Consider the following 22,216-nt stretch of genomic DNA (forward strand, 5'->3'; position numbering starts at 1 on the left):
CTTTCGCAGCTTAGCGTGGCACCCGTTATGTGGTTCTCTTGTTAAGATTTTCTCATTAATACTGAAGTACTGATTATGGTAAATGTATCCCTGAAATAGATTCAGTTTATCAGAGGCATACATCTTCATTATATTTACATTTTGTTACAAAGAGCCAAGCAAAGCTGCTTGCTTTGGTTTTTGCTTTTTTCTTTTTATTTGCAGGGTCCAGTCCGGTTCCATACCCGGGCGAGCGTTCTCAAGCATGCACACAAACTCCACCACAAGGAGCTGGTTAAAGGACTTCTAGACTGTCTCCCACACACCCCTATCAAATAATGGACCTCATCCCAATGTTGGACGGTCCTACACACACCCGGCACATGTGTATACTTATAATATTGTACTGTCTTTAACAGACCTTTCATATTTTAAGAAGTATCCCAATGTTAAAGGGACTTGTTAATTGTATGGCAAAATTACTATTTTCGCTATTGGTGTCTCAGATTCAAAAAAAGAATGTATGTATTATATTCAAACAAGTAAAATCACATTCCTGACTAAAAAACATGTTACAAACATATGTTTGTTAACCCTTTGCATGCTGGGTAATTTGTCTTCTGCTAAAATGTATTCTGCTGAATTTCTAAAATTAGCATTTTCTTTGATTTTTTTTCAAAGAATACTTTCAGAATAGCAAACAGTTTGGATCCTGATGAGACGACACGTTCTGTGGCGTCTCATCAGGATCCAAACTGTTTGTAAAGGCCTTCAAAATTCGGTTCCCGCACTGAAAGGGTTAATTGATGATCATGAATCAAAATTGGAAAAATATAAATCATTAGTAAAGCTTTTCATAGATTGTTTAGCAAAAGCAGAGATTACATACATAGCGGTAATGATTTGGCCCAAATACAAAAGCCTACATTGTATAGTGGAGCATGTTTGTTTTTTTTATTGTTCTGTTTTTTAGTCCCCTACCTGTTTCACCGGAGGGGACTTATGGTTTGTGCTCTGTCTGTCTGTCAGTCAGTCAGTCAATCCGTCACACTTTTCTTGATCCTGCGATAACTTTAAAAGTTCCTAATATTTTTTCATGAAACTTGGAACATGGATAGATGTCAATATGGACATTATGCACGTCATTTCATTTCGTTCTTACGTCAAAAATTCTGGTTGCTATGGCAACAAATAGACTAGAAATACTGCTGAAAATGGTGGTTTTCTGGATCCTGCGATAACTTTTAAAGTTCTTAATATTTTTTCATGAAACTTGAAACAGGGATAGATGGCAAAACGGACATTATGCACGTCATTTCATTTTGTTCCTACGTCAAAAAATTCTGGTGAATAGCATCAAATGTTTAAAAAAATATTCTGAAAATGGTGGAATTTCTGACAATGGTGGAGCCGGTAGGGGACTTATATTGCTTGACAATAGTCTTGTTTATTATTTTGTTGTTGTTTTTTGTGATAATATTTATAATGCCCCCCTTCGAAGAATAGGGGGTATATTGCTTTGCTCATGTCGGTCTGTCTGTCGGTCCGTCCACCAGGTGGTTGGCAGACGATAACTCAAGAACGCTTGGGCCTAGGATCATGAAACTTCATAGGTACATTGATCATGACTCGCAGATGACCCCTATTGATTTTGTAGTCACTAGGTCAAAGGTCAAGGTCACGGTGACCAGAAATAGTAAAATGGTTTTTGAATGATAACTCAAGAACGCATACGCCTAGGATCATGAAACTTCATGGGTAGATTGATCATGACTTGCAGATGACCCCTATTGATTTTGAGGTCACTAGGTCAAAGGTCAAGGTCACGGTGACCCGAAATAGTAAAATGGTTTTCGGATGATAACTCAAGAACGCATACGCCTAGGATCATGAAACTTCATGGGTAGATTGATCATGACTCGCAGATGACCCCTATTGATTTTGAGGTCACAAGGTCAAAGGTTAAGGTCACGGTCACTCGAAATAGAAAAATGATTTTTGGATGATAACTCAAGAACGCTTTTGCCTAGGATCATGACACTTCATAGGTACATTGATCATGACCTGCAGATGACCCTTATTGATTTTCAGGTCACTAGGTCAAAGGTCAAGGTCACAGTGACAAAAATCGTATTCACACAATGGCTGCCACTACAACGGACAGCCCATATGGGGGGCATGCATGTTTTACAAACAGCCCTTGTTTTAAAATATTCCAAACATTACAGTTTTGTAAGTCAATTCATCTGATAATGTTTTTAAAAATTTGAAAACAGGTTAACAGTTAATTATTCACTTTATAAGACTTTTCACCATAGGGACCTCATCACACCCTGGCAAATAATTGGGCGCGGTTCAATGTGGGGGACTTTGCACCATAGCAAGCTAATTAGTGGATTGAGAGACTGCATATTGGATTGTCTTCTACACACCCTTGGAATGTATTTAATTCATTCAAATTTAAAGTATTTGGCACATTAGGAAGCTTGTCAGTGGGCCATTAGTATACCTGCCACATTTCTATCCAGACTTATCTGTAGTTTTATTGTCCCCTACCGGTTTCACCTGAGGGGACCGGTTTCACCGGAGGGGACTTATGGTTTGCGCTCTGTGCGTCTGTCAGTCAGTCTGTCACACTTTTCTGGATCCTGCGATAACTTTAAAAGTTCTTAATATTTTTTCATGAAACATGCATAGATGGCAATAAGGACATTATGCATGTCATTTCATTTTGTTCCTACGTCAAAAATTCTGGTTGCTATGAAAACAAATATAAAATTTAAAAAAAATCTGACAATGGTGGAGCTTGGCAATAGTCTTGTTATTTAATGCCATGCCTAAGTTCTTGAAGTGACTCGTTCCTACGTCAAAAATTGTGGTTGCTTTCGGAACAAATAGACTATAAATACTGCTGAAAATGGTGGTTTTCTGGATCCTGCGATAACTGTGCAAGTTCTTAATATTTTTTCATGAAACTTTAAATATGGATAGATGACAATATGGACATTATGCACGTCATTTCATTTTGTTCCTACGTCAAAAATTCTGGTTGCTATGGCAACAAATATATTTTAAAAATCTTGAATTTCTGACAATTGTGGAGCAGGTAGGGGACTTGTATTGCTTGGCAATAGTCCTGTTATTTCATAATTTGTGATATGCTTTCAAATATCTTAATAAATATATTTTGTATTTGATGCACACATATGTGTATGGTGTAGTTATGTTTTTAAATCGTATCAGTCTTTTATTATTGTTACTGCTAATAAAGTATTTAACGAATAAACTACCTTACTTGTAATTTTAAGTAGGCAAAACAATTTAGTAATTCCTAGCACATGTCTAAAAAAATATTAAAATAATACATATTTAACCTGTCACAGAATGAAGAAGTGAGAAGTGTGTATCAAACTTATACATGCTCAATTTTTTAACAGTTCACGTGCGTCCAGTGCCTGCAGATGAACACGTTGCTCCCATTGTAAAGCCATACACGTTGGAGAAAATTTTATAAGTACAGTAACAGGCGAGCAATTTAATTTACAGAAGAATATGAACTGTGCATCTAAAGATGTAATAAACCTCATTACATGTAAACAGTGTAAGAAGCAGTACGTTGAACAAACCATGCAACCGATGTCAAATAGCAACTTTTCTGACTACACTTTCAACATTCAGCACAGTTCAAATGACTTCCTTTATGCCAATTGATGTTAGTAACAGCATAAATCGTCTGGGTAAAGAAACTTGCTGGATACATAGACTTAAAACATTATGCCCTAATGGTATGAATACCAACGTTCTTTTTAACATAAAAGACTAGCTCTGCAATTTAATTTAGCTTACTTTTGTTTTTTCCTATTAGTATTTTTTGTATATAATTTTATGGGAAAGTGTGTATTCTTGAATCCGAAAGTTAAGCTTCATTTATTTGACGTGAATTTTATTAACGTACATTTTCCCGAGATTTTATATACGTTCAGTCAACTAAATTAAATTAAGCTCTCTGCTATTATTTGTTTTATCTAGGGATGGGACCGAATATCCTATATTCGAAAATCGGTCGAATATTCGAATCCAACATTCATATTCGAATATTCTATTTTTATGCAAAGACACTTCCAAAAAAGTACATGTACAAAGTTGCAGTTTTGGTTTCCATTATAAGTCATTGCTTTGATAACAGCTGCCATCAATGAACGAGGTGATAACTGGCAAACGGGAGGGTATAAAGAGAGTGACCAATCGTCAATTTTCTCTCAATTCAGAGTTATGCAATATGTACACATTACTTTCAGAAAATCAGTAAAATATAAAAGTCAATTTATGTGAAATTAATGTTGATTGATAACCATTTACAAATCTGTGTTTTACAGGGTTTTTTTTAACCTCAGCGGTCAATTGTATAAACAGTGGTTAATATTAGCTGTAGTTACTTGATTAGCGCAGTTATTTACATGCATATGTTACCGCCATATATTTGTATTCACGATGGTAACTCCGTTATAACCTAACCATTGAACTTTGTTAACTTACCACTGTAAAATTACCAACAACGCAATCCTAAAAATGACATCGTTTTCGCACAATTTGTCAGACGAACATTGTCCAATATAGCCTTCGACTCTGTCCCAAAAGAAATAAGCGAACAACGGGCTTAAACCTTTAGTGACCGAGAGGTGGACGTTTTCAAGAACTTATTGACAGAAAATCTTCATAAAATAAAAGGGGTCACTCGTTACCTAATAAGTAATGGACGCCATGCTCCTTGTAGACATAAATCTGGTACAAGACATTATTTAAAGCCCCATTAACACTCAAAATCAACGAATATTTCGTAAACTATTTCATAACATAAAGTTAACCCATAAAAAATCGGTGTTCCTTAAACCAATAGCGATAATTCGAACGCTAGATGTGGACTGGTAACATAGATTTAACACGATACAAAGTTACCAGACCACATCTATCGTTGAAGTTTTGGCTATTATAAGTAACACTGATTTGTTTATGGGTACACTTTATTTTACGAAATAATTTACGAAATATTCGTTGATTTTGAGTGTTAATGGGGCTTTAAAAGGATGGTTATAATGTTTACGCATTAAAACGCAAAACTCAATGATTTATCGTGATGATATAATTATTTTGGTAAATTTACATTAGCGACACATAATCAATTCACATAGACCGAACTATGGTGCAACGTAGCAATAAAACAAAACAAACACATAAAGTTTTATATATGTTGTCACAAGATTTATTATCGAATCCCGGGTAAATACGGTTTCATGCAATTGCAGTGCACGTTTTGCAGCAATAAAACGAAACTTAAACATGCTTTTTACATAATTTCACGAGCAAGATAGATTCTATATTTGAAATATGAAATGAGTAAAATACACATATCCAATAATTATTTGGAACGAAAACACTTGCGTTGAACATCAAATTAACTGCAATTTGTATTTTAGAAGCTAATATGTATTTAATGTTCATGCCATTGAGCATTAAATATTGGGGACTTAAAATGATAGCTACATTCGTTTCAAGTTACCGAATTAATATACGTACCATCACTTTATTATGTTTCAGTTAAGCTATATTTAATTTAATTTTTGCATAGTTGATAAGTCTACTTATTGTTTTATTCATTAAGCTTACCGTACCTTATATAGCTTGAATAGCGATTTTTTTGTGAACTTATAGAAGGTTTAAACGAATATCGGCACAAATTCTCTTATATCGGGATGCAGTGACAATCACCCAAATCGCGGTCCCGTCGAGATCTGGCACGTTTGTTTTATTTCCGTTATTCAAATATCAAATCAATGATTATCTAATCAGAATTCATCTTCTCAAATTTATACCAATTAAATCGTCGTGTATTTTAATTCCAGAAAAAATAGCGAAACCAAAAGCATACATATAATCGATGGAAAGTAATCCAAATCAGTTAGAAGTATTGCAATAAATTAGAATTACGTTAATGTGTTTTCCTGAAATATCTTACATCTTATGAAACTAAACAGTATTTATTTAAAAAGAAGAGCATAATAATCATGCAATGATCTTAAGCAAATAAATATTATTCTATACAACTTTTCAAAGCTGCACATAAGATACGATTTATAGTGGAATTTGTGGCAATCAGGAATAGTAATTTGCTCCGGACGGTCATAGGTTCGGACATTTTAATAAAAGGTTTAAAAATCGAATATTCGAATATATTCGAATAATAACAAACGATTATTCGAATATCATTTCCAGTATTCGTTCCCGTCCCTAGTTCTATCCTTATGAAGGCGTAAGCCGAAACGTTGATAAAAAGGGAAGAAAAATATGTGTTTTTGCTGGATTTATCATACTAACTAAAATTAGGGTTGAAAGGTTGTTAAAACTTGTTTTTATCAACTTCATGAACAAATGTTTGAACCAAAAAAGCAGTTGAGACTCATTGGTATGAAAGGGTTTTGTTATCAAACAAGAAATATCTTGTTAAAAAGATGTATAACTTGAATTATGGGTTGATGTTGTTAAAAAATAATCAGATGACTTATGCTGTGCATTTATTGGCTGCAAAACGTCAAAATCAATTACAGGGTGGTTCATATAAAATCATATATATAAGAGAGAGGAGAGAGAGAGAGAGAGAGAAGAGAGGAGAAGAGAGAGAGAGAGAAGAGAGAGAGAGAGAAGAGAGAGAGAGAGAGAGACGATAGAGGGGGGGGGGAGAGAGAGAGAGAGAGGAAGAGAGAGAGAGAGAGAGGAGAGAAGAGACAGAGAGAGAGAGAGAGGAGAGGAGAGAAGAAGAGAGAGACGAGTAGAGAGAGAGAGAAGAGAGAGAGGAGAGAGAGAGAGAGAGAGAGAGAGATTCTCTTTCTGACCATGATACCTTGCGGGTGCTATGCATTAAGGTCATTATTCCACTGATTGAACAGTCAGGATAGGGAACAAAGATACTTATACTATATAACATGTACTAGTGCACATAATATAATAAGGTAGTAATTACTAAACTCGAGGAAGAAGCCTTTTAAGTACAAACGCTATGGCGCTGACAATTTGCCAAATATAAAGGGATACAAAAAACTGTTAATGTTGAGAGTTGAGTGTGAAACTGTTGTATCTCTATCGCCTTTTTGTAAGAGAAAATCGTTTCTACTCCTTCCCGAAAAGTGCCAGGCTCCTCTGGAGAATCAACAGTCCCACAGTAGGGATCAAATCCAAGACGTCCTGATTGCTAGGCCCATACCACACTCACTACCAGTGATCTGGTTTCACTCTGAATTCGCCGTTAATACTGTAACAAATCGCACTGCTGCATCCCTTTTCTTCTTCTTCCAATACATCACTCCTTCTAAATAAAAGATTGTGTGCCTGTGTCTGTTGGTTAAGTGATGAAAACTGTACACAGGAGCTCAGTTGGGATTAGTTTGACATTATTTACATGGTTAGTGTTTACAGGTGGATAAGGGGGGGGGGGGGGGGCAATGACAGTCACAGGAGTAAGGGTTATGAAACACTTCTACTGTTGCTGCCTTATGTATATGGGGGTTAGTGAATTCCATTGTATGTCTGACCTTGGATAGAATGAGGATGTATACTAGTCTTGTGAGGTTTGTATGTTTCTAAAGCTATAAACCCTTTTCACAACAGGCCAAACGCAAAGTCACGTGCCTAATAAAACTCCAGTACTGAACGTGTAGCCATTCACAATAGCCCCGCGCAACGCCGCATCTGATTTCAGCCTTTTACTCTTTTAACATTCGGCGATGTAACGATTTAGAAAACACAATATGAGATTGTCAGAATAAGTAATAAATATGTACTTCACATTATAAGTGTAAATACATTTAAAAATTTGTCTTGATTAAAGTACTTGTTTTTCTTCATTTTTGCACTCATTCAACAGGCTTTGTTAGAGTTTTTTTTATCCTGCTGTTTGAATCTCTCATGTTTATTGATACATCTGTGGTTTAATAGCCCCTGTGTTCAGCACAAACCCATTATCTCGTTATGATCAGATACTGTGCCGTCTGTAAATACTAAATACGAGCATGAGGTCATAAACCACCCGTGATAGATGCCCAACTCAACATCACCCGAAAACGGAGTGCATCGCTTTGAACAGCCATAGATCTATAACTTCAATTTTTACAAATGCTGGTCAAATTTTAATAAAAAACACGATACACAACTCGCTAGTTCTGGCTTCCATAACTTTAAATGTCGCTTTTTATGATTTTTGACAGGCGCGACATTATAGGCATGTCAATACTATATAAACTGTACCATACCCGTAGCCAGTGGGGGGGGGGGAGGGTGCGTTGGGTGCATTCGCACCCTATCTTTTTGGACAAGTAAAAAAATTGTACTATAAGCTGTACCCAACTTTATTGGACGCAAAAACGGTTATTTATTTTTTCCAGGATCCGAGTGAGTATTCGTATTTAAGCGTTAAAATAATATTGTATTCAATATGCAACCGACAGGTCACCATATAATTAATGTTTTCGATTAAGTCATTTCCAAGATAGCGCGTGATTTTTATTTACAAGTTTTAACCGTAGAATTGTTGAAATCAACAGAAGTTGTGACAGCAAAATTTGAGAAGATCTAAGAAGCTGGTCCCCGCAAAATGAAATTGGAATCTTTGTTACAAATAGATATTTGTTTTCTGTATAATGTAAATTTATTAACCAGGAACTCGATCTAATCCGTATAAAATCGATACTTATTTATAACTATTTGATACTAAATGATTGTTTTGTAACTTTTGTCATCGTTGTTAATGTCTATAACTGTAATAGATATCATAACAAAATGTAGAAGCCTACTTATTGTGGGTTGAAATCCCAGTCCAATAACCTTTTTCGACAATTTTCTAAATGGCTGGAAAACAATTTGATTAACTTGAATAAACACATAATCTTATAAAAAAGAAAATACATTTTAGATGATTATTAGCGGAATGTTATGTCAGCTTCCGAAAACTTACGATACAGAAAGCTTTTTGGTTTCACTGGTCATACAAATTGTGTAAAACAGCATAGTTTTAGCATATTTGTATGGTTGATTTCTAAATCAGCCTCGTTCCAATATCCAATTACCCTCGTTACAACTAAATAGGATATCTTCAAAGCAAATAAATAATTAATTCTAAGCATTCATTGGATGCGTCTCTTTTCCAGTTGATGTTATATGCCTTCAACTGAATCTTTACTTGACTGAAATCAAAGAACACCCTTCGACTATTGCCGAAGACTAATGAGTCACTGGTTAATAACTTTGCATTATACCACGATTTATAACAAGAACACATTGTGCAAAGCATTTTCGACAAACTTCGTTGTCTTTTTGTTATATCCTCGTACAACCATTTTCGGATCCTCTAAAGGGGTTTCCAGCAAAAAATATCAGCTATGCTCAAGTCATGATATTTTTTTTTGTTGAATGACAAGAAAACAAATCATTGTTACAAAGCAATGAAGCTTTTTTTTGTAGTTTACCAACACTTAATGGCATCTGTTCTGCTCCACATACATAACTTTCCACAATGTTTTAATTATGTCAAGCTTGACGTTAGGTATTCTTAAACAGTTGTTATAATGAATTTAAATAGAGAATAATAGGTTAGTGTTGATTATAGATCAGGTTTATCATGCGAGGCTTAGAAAACAAAAAGCACGAGCCTTGGCGAGTGCTTTTCGTTTTCGTGCCGAGCATGATAAACCTGATCTATAATCAACACTAACCTATTATTCTATTTATCCCACTTTTTATTCAGTAAACTTTTTTATTTAAACAAAATAAGTTTTCATGGGTGTTTGTCGTACTTTGATAATGACTGTAGTGTAACCAAGGTCAGTGTATTACTCCGCGTTCCAAAAATAACCGCTGATCAAATAATCATTTTTTTAAATCAGAATGTCGTTCTGTAACAAAGTGTCGAGCGTTATTAATCACAATTTTAATCATATTGAATTGCAAATCTTTAAGTTTTATGATATCAATATTACATTAAGTTGTTATATACAAGGAACTACATTTGTTTACAACGTAGCCTAACACCACACACAATTCACTTTCGATATCAAACTATCGAGTCGATCACGAGGTGCACAATATTTGCTTCTTTGTTATAATATGTGGTTATTCGTGACGAAATAACAAAGATTACTTGGATTTAAGCTAATTATATACATTAACATTTTGAATGTTAAACGTGGCACCAAAGAATTGTGAGGCAAAGTTGTTCGAACTAGAGAAAGACATTTGCTGGTGAAGTGACTGGGTGGGGCGAACATGAAGATCAACTTGTTCGACGGTAGACAGTGGTTGTCTAGGCTGCATTTCGGCCATAGTTTCGGTGCATGAAGGTGAACAAGAGGAATCTGTTGGATTGTTACATTTACTGGACTGAGCAAGAATGATCACTTTTGCTGCTGTTCAACAGATATGTTTGAATAATTGGTTATGGACTGGACATTTTTGTGCCCTGTTATGGCCATGGTTTCAGTGGCTGGAATGTTTGCATTTCGAAGTTTTTGGACCAGTAATTTGCGAACTGAGTGGTTCGTTATTCTCTTGTGCTTGAGAAAGCCGGTGTTTTGCCATGGCCTTCAGCATCTGACCTAACTTGTTGACACCCAATTGTTGACGCAAGAATCACCGGGATGCAGTGTCATTTGTGCGTATTGCCAGGTAGAAAAGATGCTTTGAAGAAAAATCAGATGGACGCATATCCGAGTACAGCTTGTAAATGAACACAGGATTTCTTGGTCCAGACGATTGTTTTCTACGGTCAAAGGGGAGCAACTCGAACTGACTTCTTCAAAGGGGAGCAACAACAACAGAATCTATTTGCATAGTGTTAAATTTACCTAATACTAGGTTTTAATGACAATAAATGCCAAAAAACTCGTTTTTGCTACTTTCCTTTGTTTTAAGGTCATAAAGATTGACACACATTTGAGATTGTTTTTATTATTGATGCACTTGGCAAATACAGGTGACGAGGTGCGTGGGAAAAAGTAGTCCCGGTTCGGCAGTTGATGACGTCATTTCGTGCCATTGATTATAGCCTTGCCGTTGATTATAGATGAAATTTAATCAACGGGGCTTTAATCAACCGATTTCGCTGTAAAAGTGGGATAAAACGTTATAACATATGATCAGATGGACGTTAAAGTTTACTTTTCATCAACTGTGACGGATCTTGAGCATATAATGGGCAAATAAGTACATCTTTTTTCTTCAACGTCCTGGTATACATTGTTAAGGAATTTGAGACCACAGGGCCAGTAGTTTGTGGTTGTAAGGTCTTAAATTCTTAATGAAGCCTTACGTGTTATATGTTTCTGAAATTCGTTAAGAAAAACATAACTAATTTGTTAAAAATAGTAAAAAAAATAAAGTAACCAGTTATACCATTTTGATTCCTTTTTAGTATTGATGCACATAAGAGAAGACCCAGTTTTGTTAATCGGTGTTTGTTGAATAATACACTTTTAGCACGCTTAGAGCAATTCTAGACCTCTGGTACTATCCATAGTAGCCGACAAACAATTGTTTTGAAAAAAGTCAAATATTTCCATTTTATTTTCTCGATTTATGAATGGTAGAATGTTGGAATGGTAAAACACACCTATTTTATCAAGGTTCCAAGACTCAAATAAATAATGATATTTTATACCGTTCTTATTGTTGATTTTACATTCTATAAATTTGTTGTTGCATATGTATATATAAACAAAGTGTGCACCGTATAAAATGATGTATTTCCGTGACTGATCGAAAAAAGGTGGTTATTAAAAAACGTGGTGGGGTATACATGTATGTTAAATCATATTCAAGTCGATCGGTCAATGAGTATGGTCAATTAAAGTGATATTTCATATAAAAATGCCCTATAACTTCAGTCTCTTAATACATTTAAACAGTGACCAGAATGCAGGAGTTTACTTTTTATTTTTAAAATTGTCTATGGGGTGGACCTCCAAAGCCCCCGATTGCAGGAGGATCATCCCCCCCCCCAAAAAAAAATAAATAAATAAATAAATAAAATATCCCATTCGCCCCTTCGTTGCTCAATAACAATCGTCGATGGCAAAAATTCGCAACCCCTTTTCAAAACCCTGGCTACGGGCCTGTGTACGCTGAAGTTTCTTTAGCTAACAACTCGCGTGAGATCGTTGTCGATCAGACCCGAGTAATGAATGAAATCTTCAGGCGTTAAGACACACCTTCGCATTCACTGTGAATGAACAAAAACTGTCACGTGACCCAAAAACTCAACGTTTTACGAAGGTGTTGCTTTGGTTTTCGAGAACACTTCGAAGCAAACGTATACTGTATAAATACGTACGAAAAGTTAACAAGTTCCTTTGATGGTGCGAGCGCGACACGCGTGTGTGTGTTTTTCATGTTAATTTCCCAACAGTCATTGTCAGCTGTTATACGGATTTTGTGTTTTATCCTATTACCAGATGAAAATCGATAGAATAACAACGTTCGTATAAACTTAAGCTATCGCTATTTTAAGATCAGATTTGGGTTTTTCCAAAAAATGGAGAATCTGTTTTTGTCAACTACGGAAAGATAAAATAGTCAAAAATGCGATATTTTATCATTATTACATTTATCATTGTAGTGGAAAAAGGGAGGAAATAATAGGATAAATAAAATATTATGTGAGTTTTAGATAAAGATCAAGTTTATCATGCTCGGCACGAACCATGGTAGCGCTCGGCAAGCCTCGCGCTACATCGGTTCTCAGCCTCGCCACTCTGGATCAGCAGACGATTTATTTCATAAATCAATCTTACGGAGGAATCCGAGATAGCCGATGTATCACGATTGATGATAAACTTGATCTTCATCCAAAACTCACATAATATTCTATATATTTACAGTTGCTTCCCTTGATTTGGCCTAATTCCAATAATAGTTGGCTGCACCGCTAACTCGGTCAGTCGTTAAATTTGACAGTATAAGTTCGTTTGGACAAATCGTGTTAGAATTCTCGCTACTGAAAAAGAAACGAATAACACAAAACAGTACGAATCTTGAAGGGATTTTTCTTATCAACTATTTACGGAACAACTTTAGCGTAGTTATTTATAAATGACATGTATCTCGAGTGTATTTCATCACCGCTGTGTTTTCGTTAGCTGTGTTGACGTGTTTTGGACGAGGAATTTCCTTGTTGTGACTGTGAAAGGTAACGTAATATTTTAACTCTTTCGGACCTATTTAAAAGTCTTGCAGACCACTTTAACATCTCAGTTGTCTTAATCAAGTTAATGTACTTTTTTACTGTGTTGTAATGTTTAGAACTGCATTAGACTGTACTAGTTGTAGCTAAAGAAACTTCAGCGTACAGTTTATATAGTATTGACAGACCTGTAAAGTCGCGCCAGTCAAAAATCATAAAAAGCGACATTTAAAGTTATGGTAGCCAGAACTATACTAGTTGCAATAATTCAACTATCAGCTTTATAACCCAATGGGTTGCCAGAGCGTTTATAGGGTTTACTAACGACTCGCCCCCTTAACGACTCGCCCCATAACAACTCGCCCCACTTTTTATAATGACTCGCCCCACATAGATAACGACTCGCCCCACATAGATAACGACTCGCCCCACATAGATAACGACTCACCCCATCATTACTTATATGGTAGGATTTTTATTTAATTTCGATTTTATTGTGTTTTAAGTCGGTAAAAACTGGTGGGGTATTGAAAAAATATCTTAAGATTTGGCAAATTAGAAGTTTGATGAAATTTGTTAAAATGCTTTACTTTAACTTTCACCTTTTTCAGGAACTTTCAACAGAAACTGGAATACTGTATTGCATCCTGCATGATTTCTACACCTGGAATTTTATCAACTCTTGCAATTAATATTATGCGTTTCCACAGTAACATAACTTTGTTTTTGCGTATATAATATATAACGACTTGCCCCATCATTTTTATTGTTACATTACTATACTTTAATCATGTTTACATCTTTAACTAGAAATGGCGCGGCAGAGGCCGACGCGTATCCCCACGCCGAATGTTTGACCTAGGTGTGCCCCAGGGTTGGTAATGGGGCCATGCATAGTTGAGATTGACCGTATTGTCATAAGAGAGGTTCAGTATCAATTTGAAGTGAATCGGTGTAGAAATGAAGAAATTATAGTAAAAGGCAATTTTGGGTGGGTGTGGTCTATGTGGGCGGGGCGCCCCAGGGTTGGTAATGGGGCCATGCATAGTTGAAATTGACTGTACGTATTGTCATAAGAGAAGTTCAATATCAATTTGAAGTGAATCAGTGTAGAAATGAAGAAATTATAGTAAAGGCAATTTTGGGTGGGTGTGGTCTATGTGGGCGGGGGCCCCAGGGTTGGTTATGGGGCCATGCATAGTTGAGATTGACCCTAATGTCATAAGAGAAGTTCAGTATCAATTTGAAGTGAATCCATGTAGAAATGAAAAAATTATAGTAAATGGAATTTTTGGTGGGTGTGGCCTATGTGGGCGGGGCGCCCCAGGGTTGGGATTGGGGGCCATGCATAGTTGAGATTGACCCTAATGTCATAACAAAAGTTCAGTATCAATTTGAAGTGAATCCGTGTAGAAATGACAAAATTATAGTAAATGGAAATTTTTGGTGGGTGTGGCCTATGTGGGCGGGGCGCCCCAGGGTTGGGAATGGGGCCATGCATGGTTGAGATTGACCGTACTGTCATAAGAGAGGTCCAGTATCAATTTGAAGTGAATCGGTGTAGAAATAAAGAAGTAAATGCAAAATAACCTAAAAAAACGAGTGATAATTTCTGACGCGGCCCCACCCCAACCGCTATAACTTTTGACCCAGGGGTCAGATCAAAATTCTAAATAGTGCAGGGTCGCAAATATGCTCATAGCTACCATGTGTGTAAGTTTCAAGGTTCTAGTGCTTTTAGTGTAGGAGGAGATATATAGTGGCCAGGACGGACAGACGGACGGACGGCGGAGATAACCACAATATCCCCACCTTTTTTTCAAAAAGCGTGGGGATAAATACTTGACTCCGCAGTGGAACGTATTACTCAATTAAAGTTATAACCATTAAAGTAATTAAACAAATTGTGGAATTAATTGATTTATCACAAATGGTTTCTTGTTTATTTGAAACCATTGCAAATTTTCCGCAATAATTGTTCACACCTACAAATTAAAAGAACCGCCATTTAATTAGCATTTAATGTTTATTTGAAACCATTGAAAACTTTCCGCGCTAATTGTTTACACCAAAATTTAAAAGAAACGCCATTTGTTTAGCATTTTAAAGTAAAGTTTGTGTGAAAAACACAAAAGGACTGATACGCATTTTTATAATATGAAAAAAGATTTTTAAAACGTGTGTTGTGTATTCAGTATAACGATAATCCCTAAATTCTTGAGTAATTTAACCTGGGAATCTTTAATTGTCGATATGATCTTAGCCTTTGCTTCTTTTTATAAATATAAAGGAAAGTATGACATGAGACAAATGTGCCGATATCCAATAGTCTTGCTTTATGATAATATTGTCACTGAACAAAGATGTAAAAAAAGCCATCATAAAATAAAAATTATTACTTTTCAGAATTTGCCTGCAATAGACATATATAAGGTCAGGTATAAGGCAAAAAACCGCTGAACGATGGTTATCAAACAATGCCGAACCTTAAATTCATATTTTGAATTGATTTCATTTATATTACCATAATATATAATATCACATTTTATTTTGATAGGGCGAGTCGTTATATATGTGGGGCGAGTCGTTATACATGTGAGGCGAGTCGTTATAAAAAGTGTGGCGAGTCCTTATGGGGCGAGTCGTTAAGGGGGCGAGTCGTTACATTACCGCCAGAGCCGCCATAGCAAAAATTATCAAAGGCTCTGGGAGTCCGTTTATATGGACTATAGACAGTACATGCTTATCTGGGACGACACTTTATAAGCACATGCATTAAACCCCCTTTTCACAGAACGAGGTTCAATTATTAGTTTGGAATGTTTAGTTTTGTTATCAGTATGTTCTGTCAACAAGGTGGAGTTACGGACAATGAACTATTTGCTTTGATCAATCATCCTATTTCAGTCTTTAACAATGTTAATGTAGGGGCAGATGCCTTTTGCAAACCAGTCAAGGGTCTGGTGATTTACTGTAAATATTGTTGTCCTCATTTCCATGTTTCTATTTAAAGTATATTTTTCATTTAATATGTTACAGATTTATCTGCATAGTGGCAAGGTAGAGCAATCAACTGGTCGCTACAGTGTCTCTACTAAGTGATCCATTGTCCTGAAGTAATTGTGTCACAGTGTGGAAGCACTGAGCAATCTACCTCTACAGTCTGTGGATTTCTAGTCTTACTGGTTAGCATAGAATCTACAAATTTAATGACACAAGACGAAACTCCGAGAAGCTTTTGTAAAGCAGAAGCTACGGACCTTGGTGAGTATGAACTCTTTGTAATTTTGTGTGTAGGTCATGCATGCTGTTACAAATGCACACTAAATTTGTGTAAGATGATCAAAAGAAAGGAAAAAATGTATATCTTAATCTGCCATTGCTGGAATATGGTTCAATATCCTACTACTATATAATGCAGAAAGTCACAACATATTAACCCTTTCCCCCATTATAAGTAGCAAAGTGAAAATGACTTTTGCAACCAGCATTAAACCAAAACAGCCTGCTACTAACTCACAGTCTTTTCAGGTTTCATCTTTGCTGCTCAACTAAGGGTTGGAAATAAAGCCTGTACAACTTTAATATAGTAAGATTTAGAAAGGTATTTAATTAAATGTAACTATCTGAGGGACAACAAATGGGCCAAAATGCGTATCTAAGTGGTACAATTGTGTAGTGGGAAAACACCTTGTAGACGGCTTAAGTGTGTGTCAATATGTATGATTCAAATTAATATGGGGTGAAGGCTACTAAAACAACTGTGAAAAAGCTAAGGTTTTGTCATTTGACTCAAACTTAATTCCCAAGTCTTAGGTCAGGGTATGTAACGTCTAATAATAATCCAAGTATAGAGAAAATTTGATTGTGAACATTGAAAAATATGGATGTAGCTGTTGGAAATGAGGAATGTAACCAGGCCAATAAAAGGCAGTTTGGCCTAAAGGAGGGGAAAGGGATGGAGGTGGGCAGGAAGGGTCAGGAAGATTTCTTTTATATGTAAAAGAAATCTGGTAAATATTGTAACTTGTTAGTGACTTAATGTGCTTTTTATGTGAGAGAGAGAGAGAGAGAGAGAGAGAGAGAGAGAGAGAGAGAGAGAGAGAGAGAGAGAGAGAGAGAGAGAGAGAGAGAGAGAGATTCTCTTTCTGACCATGATACCTTGCGGGTGCTATGCATTAAGGTCATTATTCCACTGATTGAACAGTCAGGATAGGGAACAAAGATACTTATACTATATAACATGTACTAGTGCACATAATATAATAAGGTAGTAATTACTAAACTCGAGGAAGAAGCCTTTTAAGTACAAACGCTATGGCGCTGACAATTTGCCAAATATAAAGGGATACAAAAAACTGTTAATGTTGAGAGTTGAGTGTGAAACTGTTGTATCTCTATCGCCTTTTTGTAAGAGAAAATCGTTTCTACTCCTTCCCGAAAAGTGCCAGGCTCCTCTGGAGAATCAACAGTCCCACAGTAGGGATCAAATCCAAGACGTCCTGATTGCTAGGCCCATACCACACTCACTACCAGTGATCTGGTTTCACTCTGAATTCGCCGTTAATACTGTAACAAATCGCACTGCTGCATCCCTTTTCTTCTTCTTCCAATACATCACTCCTTCTAAATAAAAGATTGTGTGCCTGTGTCTGTTGGTTAAGTGATGAAAACTGTACACAGGAGCTCAGTTGGGATTAGTTTGACATTATTTACATGGTTAGTGTTTACAGGTGGATAAGGGGGGGGGGGGGGGGCAATGACAGTCACAGGAGTAAGGGTTATGAAACACTTCTACTGTTGCTGCCTTATGTATATGGGGGTTAGTGAATTCCATTGTATGTCTGACCTTGGATAGAATGAGGATGTATACTAGTCTTGTGAGGTTTGTATGTTTCTAAAGCTATAAACCCTTTTCACAACAGGCCAAACGCAAAGTCACGTGCCTAATAAAACTCCAGTACTGAACGTGTAGCCATTCACAATAGCCCCGCGCAACGCCGCATCTGATTTCAGCCTTTTACTCTTTTAACATTCGGCGATGTAACGATTTAGAAAACACAATATGAGATTGTCAGAATAAGTAATAAATATGTACTTCACATTATAAGTGTAAATACATTTAAAAATTTGTCTTGATTAAAGTACTTGTTTTTCTTCATTTTTGCACTCATTCAACAGGCTTTGTTAGAGTTTTTTTTATCCTGCTGTTTGAATCTCTCATGTTTATTGATACATCTGTGGTTTAATAGCCCCTGTGTTCAGCACAAACCCATTATCTCGTTATGATCAGATACTGTGCCGTCTGTAAATACTAAATACGAGCATGAGGTCATAAACCACCCGTGATAGATGCCCAACTCAACATCACCCGAAAACGGAGTGCATCGCTTTGAACAGCCATAGATCTATAACTTCAATTTTTACAAATGCTGGTCAAATTTTAATAAAAAACACGATACACAACTCGCTAGTTCTGGCTTCCATAACTTTAAATGTCGCTTTTTATGATTTTTGACAGGCGCGACATTATAGGCATGTCAATACTATATAAACTGTACCATACCCGTAGCCAGTGGGGGGGGGGAGGGTGCGTTGGGTGCATTCGCACCCTATCTTTTTGGACAAGTAAAAAAATTGTACTATAAGCTGTACCCAACTTTATTGGACGCAAAAACGGTTATTTATTTTTTCCAGGATCCGAGTGAGTATTCGTATTTAAGCGTTAAAATAATATTGTATTCAATATGCAACCGACAGGTCACCATATAATTAATGTTTTCGATTAAGTCATTTCCAAGATAGCGCGTGATTTTTATTTACAAGTTTTAACCGTAGAATTGTTGAAATCAACAGAAGTTGTGACAGCAAAATTTGAGAAGATCTAAGAAGCTGGTCCCCGCAAAATGAAATTGGAATCTTTGTTACAAATAGATATTTGTTTTCTGTATAATGTAAATTTATTAACCAGGAACTCTAATCCGTATAAAATCGATACTTATTTATAACTATTTGATACTAAATGATTGTTTTGTAACTTTTGTCATCGTTGTTAATGTCTATAACTGTAATAGATATCATAACAAAATGTAGAAGCCTACTTATTGTGGGTTGAAATCCCAGTCCAATAACCTTTTTCGACAATTTTCTAAATGGCTGGAAAACAATTTGATTAACTTGAATAAACACATAATCTTATAAAAAAGAAAATACATTTTAGATGATTATTAGCGGAATGTTATGTCAGCTTCCGAAAACTTACGATACAGAAAGCTTTTTGGTTTCACTGGTCATACAAATTGTGTAAAACAGCATAGTTTTAGCATATTTGTATGGTTGATTTCTAAATCAGCCTCGTTCCAATATCCAATTACCCTCGTTACAACTAAATAGGATATCTTCAAAGCAAATAAATAATTAATTCTAAGCATTCATTGGATGCGTCTCTTTTCCAGTTGATGTTATATGCCTTCAACTGAATCTTTACTTGACTGAAATCAAAGAACACCCTTCGACTATTGCCGAAGACTAATGAGTCACTGGTTAATAACTTTGCATTATACCACGATTTATAACAAGAACACATTGTGCAAAGCATTTTCGACAAACTTCGTTGTCTTTTTGTTATATCCTCGTACAACCATTTTCGGATCCTCTAAAGGGGTTTCCAGCAAAAAATATCAGCTATGCTCAAGTCATGATATTTTTTTTTGTTGAATGACAAGAAAACAAATCATTGTTACAAAGCAATGAAGCTTTTTTTTGTAGTTTACCAACACTTAATGGCATCTGTTCTGCTCCACATACATAACTTTCCACAATGTTTTAATTATGTCAAGCTTGACGTTAGGTATTCTTAAACAGTTGTTATAATGAATTTAAATAGAGAATAATAGGTTAGTGTTGATTATAGATCAGGTTTATCATGCGAGGCTTAGAAAACAAAAAGCACGAGCCTTGGCGAGTGCTTTTTCGTTTTCGTGCCGAGCATGATAAACCTGATCTATAATCAACACTAACCTATTATTCTATTTATCCCACTTTTTATTCAGTAAACTTTTTTATTTAAACAAAATAAGTTTTCATGGGTGTTTGTCGTACTTTGATAATGACTGTAGTGTAACCAAGGTCAGTGTATTACTCCGCGTTCCAAAAATAACCGCTGATCAAATAATCATTTTTTTTAAATCAGAATGTCGTTCTGTAACAAAGTGTCGAGCGTTATTAATCACAATTTTAATCATATTGAATTGCAAATCTTTAAGTTTTATGATATCAATATTACATTAAGTTGTTATATACAAGGAACTACATTTGTTTACAACGTAGCCTAACACCACACACAATTCACTTTCGATATCAAACTATCGAGTCGATCACGAGGTGCACAATATTTGCTTCTTTGTTATAATATGTGGTTATTCGTGACGAAATAACAAAGATTACTTGGATTTAAGCTAATTATATACATTAACATTTTGAATGTTAAACGTGGCACCAAAGAATTGTGAGGCAAAGTTGTTCGAACTAGAGAAAGACATTTGCTGGTGAAGTGACTGGGTGGGGCGAACATGAAGATCAACTTGTTCGACGGTAGACAGTGGTTGTCTAGGCTGCATTTCGGCCATAGTTTCGGTGCATGAAGGTGAACAAGAGGAATCTGTTGGATTGTTACATTTACTGGACTGAGCAAGAATGATCACTTTTGCTGCTGTTCAACAGATATGTTTGAATAATTGGTTATGGACTGGACATTTTTGTGCCCTGTTATGGCCATGGTTTCAGTGGCTGGAATGTTTGCATTTCGAAGTTTTTGGACCAGTAATTTGCGAACTGAGTGGTTCGTTATTCTCTTGTGCTTGAGAAAGCCGGTGTTTTGCCATGGCCTTCAGCATCTGACCTAACTTGTTGACACCCAATTGTTGACGCAAGAATCACCGGGATGCAGTGTCATTTGTGCGTATTGCCAGGTAGAAAAGATGCTTTGAAGAAAAATCAGATGGACGCATATCCGAGTACAGCTTGTAAATGAACACAGGATTTCTTGGTCCAGACGATTGTTTTCTACGGTCAAAGGGGAGCAACTCGAACTGACTTCTTCAAAGGGGAGCAACAACAACAGAATCTATTTGCATAGTGTTAAATTTACCTAATACTAGGTTTTAATGACAATAAATGCCAAAAAACTCGTTTTTGCTACTTTCCTTTGTTTTAAGGTCATAAAGATTGACACACATTTGAGATTGTTTTTATTATTGATGCACTTGGCAAATACAGGTGACGAGGTGCGTGGGAAAAAGTAGTCCCGGTTCGGCAGTTGATGACGTCATTTCGTGCCATTGATTATAGCCTTGCCGTTGATTATAGATGAAATTTAATCAACGGGGCTTTAATCAACCGATTTCGCTGTAAAAGTGGGATAAAACGTTATAACATATGATCAGATGGACGTTAAAGTTTACTTTTCATCAACTGTGACGGATCTTGAGCATATAATGGGCAAATAAGTACATCTTTTTTCTTCAACGTCCTGGTATACATTGTTAAGGAATTTGAGACCACAGGGCCAGTAGTTTGTGGTTGTAAGGTCTTAAATTCTTAATGAAGCCTTACGTGTTATATGTTTCTGAAATTCGTTAAGAAAAACATAACTAATTTGTTAAAAATAGTAAAAAAAATAAAGTAACCAGTTATACCATTTTGATTCCTTTTTAGTATTGATGCACATAAGAGAAGACCCAGTTTTGTTAATCGGTGTTTGTTGAATAATACACTTTTAGCACGCTTAGAGCAATTCTAGACCTCTGGTACTATCCATAGTAGCCGACAAACAATTGTTTTGAAAAAAGTCAAATATTTCCATTTTATTTTCTCGATTTATGAATGGTAGAATGTTGGAATGGTAAAACACACCTATTTTATCAAGGTTCCAAGACTCAAATAAATAATGATATTTTATACCGTTCTTATTGTTGATTTTACATTCTATAAATTTGTTGTTGCATATGTATATATAAA

The 22,216-nt window shown here is 35.8% G+C and overlaps 2 protein-coding genes across 16 annotated transcripts in view; both read left to right on the forward strand.

The window, feature by feature from the left end:
* LOC127871385 (unconventional myosin-XIX-like) overlaps positions 1 to 3,265 on the forward strand; it is a 200,443-nt gene extending 197,178 nt beyond the window's left edge. For 4 of the 5 annotated variants that reach the window (XM_052414278.1, XM_052414267.1, XM_052414259.1 and 1 more), the window contains one exon: positions 205 to 3,265. In XM_052414278.1, the coding sequence (XP_052270238.1) occupies positions 205 to 318 (114 nt within the window). In that variant the 3' untranslated portion in view covers positions 319 to 3,265. The remainder of the gene's footprint in view (positions 1 to 204) is intronic. The other variant, XR_008045313.1, reaches the window with a different exon arrangement.
* LOC127871554 (WD repeat and SOCS box-containing protein 1-like) overlaps positions 1 to 22,216 on the forward strand; it is a 229,476-nt gene that overhangs the window by 146,505 nt on the left and 60,755 nt on the right. For 5 of the 11 annotated variants that reach the window (XM_052414676.1, XM_052414617.1, XM_052414599.1 and 2 more), the window contains exon 4: positions 16,238 to 16,462. In XM_052414676.1, coding sequence (XP_052270636.1) covers positions 16,408 to 16,462 — 55 coding nt within the window. In that variant the 5' untranslated portion in view covers positions 16,238 to 16,407. Of the gene's footprint in view, positions 1 to 12,027; positions 12,675 to 12,702; positions 13,205 to 16,237; positions 16,463 to 22,216 lie in introns of those variants that run through there. The other 6 variants (XM_052414632.1, XM_052414684.1, XM_052414607.1 and 3 more) reach the window with 5 other exon arrangements.

This window comes from Dreissena polymorpha, chromosome 1 (genome assembly GCF_020536995.1).
Source record: "Dreissena polymorpha isolate Duluth1 chromosome 1, UMN_Dpol_1.0, whole genome shotgun sequence".
Classification (NCBI taxonomy): Eukaryota; Metazoa; Mollusca; class Bivalvia; order Myida; family Dreissenidae; genus Dreissena; species Dreissena polymorpha.